At 31.2% G+C, this 13,345-nt stretch overlaps 2 protein-coding genes across 2 annotated transcripts in view; both read left to right on the plus strand.

Moving 5' to 3' along the window:
- Positions 1–5,521, plus strand: part of TRIADDRAFT_26039 (uncharacterized protein) — a gene marked incomplete at both ends in the record, with an annotated part of 6,450 nt that extends 929 nt beyond the window's left edge. The window contains 3 exons of the mRNA XM_002112540.1: positions 3,698–3,806; positions 4,714–4,910; positions 5,179–5,521. Of these exons, the coding sequence (XP_002112576.1) occupies positions 3,698–3,806; positions 4,714–4,910; positions 5,179–5,521 (649 nt within the window). The remainder of the gene's footprint in view (positions 1–3,697; positions 3,807–4,713; positions 4,911–5,178) is intronic.
- A 6,084-nt stretch (positions 5,522–11,605) lies between these two features.
- TRIADDRAFT_25731 (uncharacterized protein) overlaps positions 11,606–13,345 on the plus strand; it is a gene marked incomplete at both ends in the record, with an annotated part of 7,022 nt that continues 5,282 nt past the window's right edge. The window contains one exon of the mRNA XM_002112541.1: positions 11,606–11,896. Coding sequence (XP_002112577.1) covers positions 11,606–11,896 — 291 coding nt within the window. The remainder of the gene's footprint in view (positions 11,897–13,345) is intronic.

Here is a 13,345-nt window from a genome sequence, read left to right on the forward strand (position 1 = left end):
ATTGCATTGCCTAATAATGAATTACGAGATAAGTAACCAAGTTATTGAATCTATTTGAAGAATAAGTTGCAAGTTTAAAATTACGATCTTATTATTATCTTATTATTATTATTATTAGTATTAGAGCATGAATACAATTTAAAAACTTAAGCTATTCGAAATATTGCAATATATACTTTTATTATTAAATCAAATGTATCAACCAATAGTATTACAATGTTGAGTTATTCCGCTTTGGCTAACTGAAATTATCAGAAAAATATTTTATAAATTTATAGGATATGATTACAATAGAAAAATTTAAAAGTGATGTAACACGTGTAAAGGTGTCACGGCATCATTCACCATACTGAGTTAGATTAATTAATTAACTATTTTCATTTATTAGAAATTGAGATGTTTATATGGCAGTGGATTGTGTTGCGGTGTTTGTTAGTAGGGTAATAAATCATAGTTGAGAAATCTCCTGTGTGAGGTTCAGAGTAAATAACAAATATCTGAGAAAGTATATAAAGCCTTAGATAATGTCATGTATATGGAGAGATATAGAATAAACTGTATTAATAGTTGGTTATCTTAGTAAAATTCTTTGTCTCATTTACTGGTGTAAACGGTTAAGCCAGGATCGACCACAGAAGCGTAGTTTCTAACCTCACGAAGTTAGTGATCCTTGACGGAAAAATAATTCTAGGAATCGCTGATTTAGTGTGAGGGCTTAACCGTACTTAGTAAAAGGTTTATGTAGTTTTAATAGAGAAGATTCAGTATCACAAACGTGGTTGCGACAAAAGGTTGCACTGTATTAATGTTCTACTATGAATCTACATAAAGACATAGATTATCATACAGTTTAAGACGCAACCTGGAATCTTGATTTCTATCGATAATTTTCGTGTCTTGCATGATAGGACAGCTTTTGATGTGTCTCCAGATAATTTCAGGCATTCAGAAAGTGTGCATATTGATTAGTATGCAGCAACATCTTACATGAGAGTATTGGAGAAGCAGCTTGACATAAAGTAAATTATAAAACTCCTAACATTTAGTTTATCAGTTTTAATGACCAGAATAGTGTGTTGAGTAAGCATTAATAAATCCATGCAACTTGCGAGATTTGCAGATTGGATAGCATATCTTCGCAAGACATGTTATGAATAAGTCAAGCTAAATATGACCATTCGTGATTAATTAAGTAGTATTATTAGTCTATAGTAAATGATGATAGAGTTACAATTCTTCTGAAAGTAAAATTACGCCTAAAATATCCATTTAACCGCTAAATACGGCGATATGTATAGCAACTCATGGATAAATTTTAAATCTACGAATACACGCAATTTTCGATCTCCAAATCAAAGGTATTATTAACTACCTAATTTATCCATTACGTTTATAGCTCATCATTTTAAGTGCATACCAAAGGCGACGATGTTACAACTATTGCCTACAAAAGTAGAGAACTAGCTATGCATAATGATCAGGTGTATTACGCTAACTTTCCAGAATAATAACAAATTATATTAATAATTGCTATCATTTTCGTTTAACTAATACGGAACTAATTGAATAATATTTGAGCACCGATTCAAACAATAATTTCTACGCCATATTTATTATTTAATTAAAATACTTCACTCCTGTAGATATGTAATTCTTAAGTAATGTAATTTTAACACAGTAAATAAGTTACTTAATCAAGATTTAAAGTAGATTTTAAAATCTAACTATACCATTGTATGCTAAAATCAAGGGGTTGTAGTAAATCTACTTATAATAAAGTTTTTTCATACAGTGATGGAGCTATTTAGATTCCTACATCCTCGTATAACGTACTGGTACTGCGTGTACTGTAAGATACTAAAGTGTTATTGCAAGATTTTACCAGGGATATGATCAATTAATTTTAACATTAACATTAAGATCTTCCAGTTTATCACATGCCACTGTTAACTGTAATCGATTATAGTAGAATAATGCCTGATCAATACTATTATGGACTTTATAAATTAGATGGTTCTGCAACATGGCATTCGAGCGGTCAAATAAGGATGCGATCGTCAATGCATCACACAAAATACTGTACACTGTTTCATCATGGCAGCCATCACCTACAATTACTCTATTAAGTGCAGTGGAATACTCTACAGGAAGTCACATCACGCTTTACTTTATGTTACAATTACCTTTTTAAAGCTTATCACTATTGTAATTATCTGAAATTAATAAAATTGATATGGACAGTGGGTACTTGCACCGTACTGAAAATCTATATTCTAATATTGCTACTGCTAATAATTATATAACGAAATTTATAAGCAAATGCATTCGGTAACAAAAGTAAGAATAGCGAGAACAGAGTCCGACTCAGCTGTGTACCGGTATCCTCATAGGAATACAACTTATCATTTATTGGCGGTAAAGCACGGCTAAGTGTGTAAGGTCAGCTATATACGAATCCATATCCGTAGTACCCCAACTACTTTAATTAAGCATACAGAATATATTGTGTGGACAATAAAGTTACTAAATTATATTGTTTATGAATCATATTGCATCTAATTATGTATTGTAGCTATAGTCTTTACAAACAATAATTTACTTTGTGGATAAGCAACATAATTCATGACAATCATTACAATCCCACTTTTTCTGTAAATTATTAAAAACACGGATGTCAAGTAAAAGTCGTTCTTCTATATTTTACTTTTCGCTATCAGTTAGTCTCGTCAACATTCTAACTCTTCGTTTATTACAAGATTAATAGTTGTATTGAGTACTCACACTTCGATATCAAAGATTAACGTAAGTAATTATCATGGTCTCTTTCTCAGTAATTAACAGTCTGCTGTCTCGACGTGCGGTTAAATATTCCTCTTCAATCGTACTTCGACGCCCATATTGGTTATCGTCTAAATTATATTATTCTATACAAGTCGAAAATCGAGTTCAAGATAAGCTAGTATCGGTAAAGTGGGATGATGGTAAAATTACAGATTATCCTCATGTTTATCTTCGCGATAATTGTCGATGTCCGTCTTGTTTCGATCCTCAAGCGCAACAACGTATCATCTCGAATCCTATCTATCATAACTACGCTAATGCAACAGTAAAGACAGCTTGTATGAACGAGAATAAGGATAAATTACATCTAGAATGGATAAACGACGGCGAGCATACGTCTAGTGTGTTTGAATTAGATTGGTTAAAAGCTCATCGATTTACTGGGGATGACGAAAAGGATGTACATCCAATTAAAAGACAGTTATGGGGTAGCGAAATACAACACGACATACCGCAATTTGATTTCGATCGGGTCTTAAATGATAAATCAGAATTGTATGGATGGCTACGATGTGTAATGGAAAGGGGTATTGCGCTAATAGTCGGCTTACCTAAAAGAGTCGGTCAAGTAGGGAAAGTTGCAGCAAAAATAGGTCATCTTCGCGAGACGATTTATGGGTAAGAATAAATAAATCAGCGTTATCAATATACGGTAGTATAAAAATGGCTGAGAGAAGATTCCGTACACTTCTATACGCTGTGTTATTATAAAGTTTATATTTACTGTGTTACAGATAACACGCTATTTTTTCACTTTAATGCTCAGCATATGTTCGTAGTTCATAATATAGTCATCTGTATATGCGCATTATATAGCATTTGATCAATTACTAAACCGTATCATTCTGATCTTTAGACCTACTTTCCATAGCCAAAGTAAAGGTGATCATGTAACAACTGTTACCTACAAGAGCGGGGGTCTGGCATTGCATACTGATTTTCCCTATTACAACAACATTCCTGGGGTAATTATAAATTATGAAAAATTCTTACCTTGTATCTGCCTTGATAATTGAAATACAGATACGATGGCAATTTCTTTACATTCCATATCGATACTAGTAAATTACTCGTTCAAATGAACGGAAACATACGTATATCTGTACAAAGTCATACATTAGAAGAAAATTCATAGCTGGATTTTCTTACTATACAGTATATGCTTCCAAGATAGAGCTATTTTTTAATTTATAACTATAGTATATCTGCTAGAGACAGATTTTAGCATGATTTAAAAAAGCGCTAAAAACAGAGAGTATGCGAAAATCTAGATGTAATTGTACTTAATAAATCAAATATTCTTGAGAATTATTTTATAGTATTTACATATAGTAACGTAGCTTAAGCGATATCGTATTTCTCGCTAGTTTTACAGACGATAGAGATTTAGCGTATTAGTAGCTACAACGCTCTATGAGTAAGACATATTTGCTATCCATAGTAGTTAAAATACAACTTTAAAAACTGCTACTTTAAAGTTAATATTTCAGCTATTGTCCACGTTACGGTAATGTTAATTAACTTACATTAACGAGAATATTTCGTTGCCTATGCTAGAAAAAAATGTATTCATATCCGCATACAGCGTATTACTTTGTGCCCTTGTAGCTTTGATCGAATATCGAATTCTATGTATAAGGCGATGTCATAAAGACTAATATTTTATTTATACTTGCAAGATAAAATCATGTGGTTACTATTTTAGAATTGAATTACTACGTGACTGTACTCATAATTAATGAAAAGAGTTAAAATCAGTTTTGTAACTTCTGAATCGACACCTAACTTAGTTATAGATTATCTGAAGATAATTGATTAATTTACTTATATCTCACTGGCATTAACTAGCTTTTTATTGATTGTATGAATTAGATATTCATGCTGCATTGTGTAACAGCAGCTAAGCAAGGAGGCGAGAGCCAATTTACGGACGGATTTAAAGCTGCTGAGCAATTGAGGGCCAGTCATCCTCAATATTTTAAAATATTAGCGGAAACTCCTGTTGAGCACGAAGATACTGGCACTGACTCTTATGAATTTAGTCTAACGGCTGAACATCCAATTATTCGGTAATTGCAATATGTAACAATAACTACGATATAAGTAAAGATGGTAATTATCGAATCTATTAGATAAATAATTTACAAGTTTAAAATTAAGATCTTTTAGTAACGGTTTAAAACTGAAGCTATTTGATATATCACAAAGTATGTTTCACTCTTAAATCAGATTTAGTCAGCTAATAGTATTACAAAGCTGATCTATTCTGCTTCGGTTCTCTAAAACAATCAATAATACTTCACAACAGTAACCTTATAAATCTATGTAAACATATAGATTAAATGAAAATGGAAATCTTAAACAAATTTACTATGGCGATCATACACGAACTTCAAGAATAGATGTGCCTCATTATAAATTGACAGACTTTTATAATGCTATGACGCAATTTTTAAGATATGCTTACAGTCCGGCTAATATTATACAATTTAAGCTGCAACCTGGAACCTTGATTTCTGTCGATAATTTTCGTGTTTTGCATGGTAGAACGGCTTTTGTTGTGTCTCCAGATAATTTTAGACATGTTGAAGGTGGACACGTTGATTGGGATGGAGCAATATCTTGTATGAGAGTACTAGAGAAAGAACTTAACATAGATTATAGAACTCCTAACATTTAGTTTGTTAGTTTTAATAGCTAGAATAGTGTGTTGCTTGGGAAACAATAACTCTATATGGATTTTAATTTAAAAGTGTAAGATTATGTCTGATTTCATTTGCATCTAAAACTTTCATACTCTGGGGTAATCAAGTATATTTTATAGATCAGAAGTAGATTTTTATTAAAATTTTTATCTGGTTTAACTTGATGCATACGTTAAATTTCCACTACTAAAGACGCTAATCAGCTCAACGGCATCCGTTATTTGCCAACACCAATAGTTAAACGATTGGTATAATTTCTAAGTTATATACGTATATTTATTAATGCTACTAGATTTACCAGATTTTTCTATCGAAGTATGTAACGCATTTTTGTTATAATAGCAAATGATATTTGAAAATAAATTTACTAATTAATAGTAATTTCGATGTCAGTAAGCAATGTCTACTTTTTTCTATCGTTCGTTCACCATGTCAGGTTTGTTGAATACTTCTATACGATTTGGTAATATACGACTGACTTTGATGATAATTCATGATTAATAAATTATATAAACTGGATCGATTAATTACATAATGCTCCTATGCTAAGTTCGTAGTTAATTCTAATCTAAAAATGAATCGAAACGATTTCTATACTTTAATTAAGGGCTTCTTTTATTTAGTATACAATTAATACGTCGGATACCTAAGAATTAGACAATTATCGCTGCGGCATTAACCAGAAAATTATAGAAAGAAAAATTGACTTAATAATTATTTAAGAATGGCATGATAGATTAGAATTTGGCCAATCTGTAAGAAGGCTTGTCACATTCTGTAATAGTTACATAATTAGTATGTTACCTTCTTTCTATATATGGTTAAATATCACGATGTTATCACGTCATGCGTATATAGATGTAGTTATGGTACACAATAAAGAAAGTACATAAACTCTTTAATTTAACAATAAAGCTAGTTTTTCAACTTAATTACTGGGTCTCCTTGCTGAGTACAGATCTAGTACTTGTTACAAAATTTGGAAGTTGTAACAAGACTATAACATGATATCCTTATTTCGCGTATTAACAATTAAGTATCAGTAAATTCTAACATGCGCATACCGAAAGTTGGAAGTTCTGGTACACTTTTATTATATCTATGACATTATTTATATCCATAAACTTTATTTGGTGAATAAGTAGCATAAATACTGCGTGTGTTAAGAATTTGATGCGGAGATTTATTAACCTCTAATGTAGAGCTTAGAATATTATTAAAAATTGTGTGCAAAATGTATTAATCTAATTAAGTAATTAAACCTACTAATTGAAGAAATTTTGAAACTTTAAAACTTTGTAATAGTCATATAGAAAATAAATTCAAAATGAATGTAATATTGTTACGAATCGCAAGCACCCTCTATTACCATGCTGTATGATTATATCTATCTATGATCAGTTGCTATACGCCGCTAGTTCTTTTACATATCATTATTTCGAAAAAGTTACTTCGTAAAAAGCATTTAGTATAAGTAACTGTGATTACTTTTGCTATAACGTGTTTACGTATAAATAAGAATAAGCCGTCGGATCATCGACCATGATAACATTTGTATAATCTAAACACTACATTTATTTTTCAAGTCAGTAACATGGCTTACTTGGGTAAAACTTTTACCATGCCATGCCGATATTGTTCATCAAATTATTGTTCTAATCTGGACTACTCTTCAACAATTTCACAATTGTTACATCGTACATGACAATGTAGAAAAAATATTGGAAGATCACTATTTCTCAGCAACTATTAAATGTCATTAAATCGCAATTACAAGTCATTAAATAAAGCCAAATAATGATACCCATCTGTCTATTACATGAAATACCAATAGTAAAATTAAGAACACTGTACGCCTTTATTCGACAATATCTTATTTAAAACGAGTTTATAATTTAGTTTCATTCTGTGCTCAATTAACCTTCTATATCTAATTTAAACCCTGAATACGCATCCCAATTAGCACTGACGTCAAAATTACATTTAGTGCCAATTGAATTTGTCATCAGCTGCTGAATTTTAATAAAGAAGTGCTGCTTGCTTTCTACGCTGAGTTACTGACTATCTCAATTAGCAAGGAAGGTATTAATGATAGATAAGTTATCTATGCTGTGCACATTTATCCTATGGTGTGTCCGGTGATGTAATTATGAATTATTATTTAATTAATGCTTTATTAAAATAAAATTGTAATAAATTGTTTTCATTTCGCTACCCCATAAGTGTTTTGTAATTGGATTGAATTCAATGTCAGCACAAGCGATGGATAGATAAGCTTTTAGCTGATTTAATTGAAAATTATGTTATCCAAGTTATAAATTTGTAGGTAGCTGTATATTTAAAAACGTTTACAACATAATTCATATTAATTCTGGGTTTTCTGACACTATTGCAAGCAAAGCGAATGCTATAACTTCTTTTAATGTTTTTATTTCAAATTTTCTAATAAAACTTTCCAACTTTTCGTTGGTCGTAAGACTGATAAGATAATCAAAACATAATATAATATCCGTAATTTGATATTATCTTAAAAATCGCTATATTCTCTCTTACAACAATCAATACTTTACTGTCTCAGGCTGAGATATGCCGTCAGACGTTTCTCTCCCAACTTAATTCGACACCCATACGGGCTATCTCCTAAGTTACGTATGTTATTACATACAAGTCAAAAATCGAGCTCGAGATAAATTGATTTGCAACACGGAACGACGGCAAAACTACAAATTATCACATATCTAACTTCGCGATAATTTCGTTATCAATCTTATTTCGATCCTCAAATTCGACATTGTTCTATCTCTAATAATGTGGATCATGGTTATGCTAAAGCAACAATGAAGACAGACCGAGTAGATGAAAAAAGAGTGAATTATTCCTAGAATAGGTAAATGATGGCAAATATACAACTAGTAACTTTTAATTAGATTGCTTAAAGGCTCATCGATCAGTCTCCAATAAAAATGATCTTGAAGTCAATCCCATAACGAAATAGCTGTAGTCTTGAGATGCTAAACAATATGCCATAATTTGATTTTATCAAAACATTACATTAATTGATAACTCAGAATTGTGTCGATGGGGGTGAATTATGTCAGAGGATGTCAGTCAACTAGCGAGATTTTCAAAACGGATTGCAATATTTTTATGACGTTTTTCAGGTAAATAACGCTAGAATAATATCATTTGCGATTAATTAATTAGTATTGCTAGTTCAAAGTGAATAATGATAGATTTACGATTGTCCTGAAAGTAAAATATCAAGTCTAAATATTCAATTAACAATAGCGGTATACTGGTACTTAAACATAAGTAAGTATGCGTATTAATTGATTAACCGACACAGTACTCATTGCGTTTATAGTATATCGTTTTAAGTGATACTAAAAGTGACAATGTTACAACTATAGCCTACAAAAGTAGAGGATTAGCTATGCGTACTGATCTAGTGTATTATAATCTAGTGATATTATGTTAACATTCTAGGCTACTAACACATAGCTATTAATAATTATTATCATGTTCCTTCAACTAGTAATATCGATATAAATATTGAATTAACATTCTAGGGTACCAACACATTGCTATTAGTAATTACTATCATGTTTCTTCAACTAGTAATATCGATGTAAATATTGAGTATATATATAACATATATATATGGGAGATATTTCTTGGCTAGAAAGTTAGTTAGAGCTTAGAATTAGATTCGTGTGTTGTATTATTTTCTTGTTTTAGACTAGCTTGCGCGAGCCTACAATATCTAAACTCTAATAAAGCAGACTTTTTCTTTACTCATTTAGTCTAACTTTATTGTGAGTTACAGCAGTAGAACAGAATAAGATATAATCGACGTTATTATACACATTGATACAATTAGGATTTCATATGTTATCAGAGCTGTTTACTAGAGTCGTTTTTGATCTTAGTATATTGTATATTTACGAAACAATAAATTGTTATAGTAAAACTTGAATACCCAGTTAAGTAATCTTTAGGCACTGATTTAAACAATAATTTCAACGCCATATTTATTAGTTAAACTACTTCCGCAAATATACAATCCTTAAATGGTGTAAACTTACCATAGCAAATAAGACATTTAATGAAAATTTAAATAGATTTGAAATCTAAATGTATCATTGCATGTGAAAATCGAGAGGTTGTAGTTAATCCTTCTATACTACAGGTCTTTCATATAGTGGTAGAAATATTTAGATTCCCGTGTCTTTGTATAACGTACTGACACTACATGCACTGTAAGATACCCTAGTATTATTGCAAATTTTACTAGTGAGATATTATCAATTACCTTTAACATTAGTGCTAAGGTCTTCCTGTTTATCAAAATGCCACTATTAACTAGAATTAATTTTTGTAGTATCACGCCTGAGTCGATACTATCATGGACTTTATAAATTAGATGGTTTTGCAACATTGTATAAGGGCAGCCAAAGAAAAAAGTGTAAGTTAATAAACCAACGGGTTTAAGACTGCTGAACAATTAAGAACCAGTCATTCTAAATATCACAAAATATCCTATTCAATATGGCGATACAGGAAGAGATGTCAGTCATTTCGATTTCTATCTTATAGCTTATCATTCTGAAGTTAGATATTAACAACATATATTTGGTTACTAAATTACTACGATAGTTTGTCTATACTATATAGTTTATGGGCTAAAGTACGTAAATCAAGATAACTGATTGTTCAAGTTAATTAACTTTTAATGAATTGAATGCGTAACATAATCAATTCCGTCGATTCTCAAGTATCTATCATCATGAATTTTCATATGTAGAGTGAATAAAATTTTTCTGTATACATTAACTCTGAATTAATTTTCTTTACAAGAGCGTAATGTTTGTCTTGCTTACTCCGCATTACTTGTGGTAAAACGAAATTCTAATTTCTTTGTCAGTGATTGTAGTGCATGAGTTCTTAACTTGATACATAACTGCATTGATTAGCTGAAATCACTACAGTGATTTTGTTGTTGATTATACTTCGCTTAACATCTTAGCTTTCGATAGTTACCGTTGCTGATTTTTTTCAATAAGTAAACGATAATTTATAAACGGTGACGATTAACGAATAATGTCTATTATTTACAGTAACACCACTCGAATGGCTACAGTATTGGCGTGTTCTAGTAGGAAGAAAATCTTTAAAAATGAGACCTATAGTACTTACCATAATATTATGATGTGGTCAGACATTTTACTCTACTTAATGTATTCGATATAGTGAATGGATTTATAATTCCTAAGTTTCACAACCAGCCAGTTCAAAAATTGAGTTATTAATACAGTGTAAATCCCTATTAGAACAAATACACCGTTTCATCATAGCAGCCATCATCTACAGATACTCTATTAAGTGCAGCAGACTTACTCTACAGTAAATCACATAGCGCTTTGCTTTATGTTACTATTTCCTTTTCAAAGCACATTACTATTTTTATTAATTGAAATTACTAGAAATAATATGAATAGTGAGTATTTGCACCCTATAGAAAATCCGTAATCTAATATAACTACTAATATTAATAAAATATATATAAGCAAACGTATTAGTTAATAAAAGTAAGAATAGCGATAACAGAGCCCGATTCAGTTGGGTACCCATGTAGAAATACATCACATAATATATTGGCGACAATGCTCGGCTAAGTGTGTATGGTCAGCTAGTATGAACGCATATCTGTACTATGCCAACTGCTTTAATTAAGCATATACAATATATTATGTTTATAATTGTGATACTTAATTATATTGTTTACGAATCACGTTGCATCTAATTATGTATTGTAGCTATAGTCTTTACAAACAATAATTTACTTTGTGGATAAGCAACATAATTCATGACAACCATTACAATCCCACTTTTTCTGTAAATCATTAAAAACACGGACGTCAAGTAAAAGTCGTTCTTCTATATTTTACTTTTCGCTATCAGTTAGTCTCGTCAACATTCTAACTCTTCGTTTATTACAAGATTAATAGTTGTATCGAGTACTCGCACTTCGATATCAAAGATTAACGTAAGTAATTATCATGGTCTCTTTCTCAGTAATTAACAGTCTGCTGTCTCGACGTGCGGTTAAATATTCCTCTTCAATCGTACTTCGACGCCCATATTGGTTATCGTCTAAATTATATTATTCTATACAAGTCGAAAATCGAGTTCAAGATAAGCTAGTATCGGTAAAGTGGGATGATGGTAAAATTACAGATTATCCTCATGTTTATCTTCGCGATAATTGTCGATGTCCGTCTTGTTTCGATCCTCAAGCGCAACAACGTATCATCTCGAATCCTATCTATCATAACTACGCTAATGCAACAGTAAAGACAGCTTGTATGAACGAGAATAAGGATAAATTACATCTAGAATGGATAAACGACGGCGAGCATACGTCTAGTGTGTTTGAATTAGATTGGTTAAAAGCTCATCGATTTACTGGGGATGACGAAAAGGATGTACATCCAATTAAAAGACAGTTATGGGGTAGCGAAATACAACACGACATACCGCAATTCGATTTTGATCGGATCTTAAATGATAAATCAGAATTGTATGGATGGCTACGATGTGTAATGGAAAGGGGTATTGCGTTAATAGTCGGCTTACCTAAAAGAGTCGGTCAAGTAGAGAAAGTTGCAGCAAAAATAGGTCATCTTCGCGAAACGGTTTATGGGTAGGAATGAATACAACTAGCGTTATCTATATAGTATAAAATTGACAAAAGAAGATTCTGTTTACTTCTATACGCTGTATTATTATAAAATTCGCATTTGCTGTGTTACAAATAGCATGCTATTTTTCATTTTAATGCTCAACACATTTTCGTAGTTCATAATATAGCTACCTACTTATACGTAATACGTAATACGTATGTATTTAATAAATTACTAAACCGTATCATTCTAATCTTTAGATACACCTTTCATAACCAAAGTAAAGGTGACCAAGCAACAACTCTTGCCTATAGAAGCGGGGGGCTAGCATTGCATACTGATTATACCTATTACGACAACATTCCTGGGGTAACCATAATTTATAAAGAATTCTTACTTTTTGCCTGCCTTGATAATACGAATGTGAATATTAGTTTCTCTACATTCTTTATCAATATTACGCTAGAATTATTCTTGAATCAATAAACTTATCTGTAAGAGACAGATTTGAGCAAGATTTATTAGAGTGGGTACAGTAGAAAATACACGAAAATTTAAAGGTATTTGTGTTTAAATCAAGTAATAGCGAAACTTGACCTAAGCGATATCACATTCCACGCCTATGTTAGAAAAAAAATTATTGATATTCGCATACAGGCATTATTTAGTGCCTTTGCAGAATTGATCTGACATCGTACTCTGTATATGTGATGGCGTCATAATGACTGATATTTTATTTACGCTTTCAAGATAAAATCACGTAAAAATCATGTAATAACTAATTAAGAATTGAACTACTAAGTGACTATACTCTTAATTAGAAAAGGAATTAATATCAGCTTCCTAACTTGTAAATCGACTTATAGCTTAGTTATTGATTAATTACTGATAGGTATATCGACTAACTTGTATCTTGCTAGCGTTAACTAGCTATTTATTGATTTGTATGAAATAGATATTCATGCTCCATTGTATAACAGCAGCTAATGAAGGAGGCGAGAGCCAATTTACGGATGGATTTAAAGGCTGTTGAGCAATTGAGGGCCAGCCATCCTAAATATTTTAAAACGTTGACAGAATTTTCTGTTCATCACAAAGATATTGGTACTGACTCTA

The sequence above is a fragment of the Trichoplax adhaerens genome, genomic scaffold (assembly GCF_000150275.1).
Source record: "Trichoplax adhaerens TRIADscaffold_5 genomic scaffold, whole genome shotgun sequence".
Classification (NCBI taxonomy): Eukaryota; Metazoa; Placozoa; class Uniplacotomia; order Trichoplacea; family Trichoplacidae; genus Trichoplax; species Trichoplax adhaerens.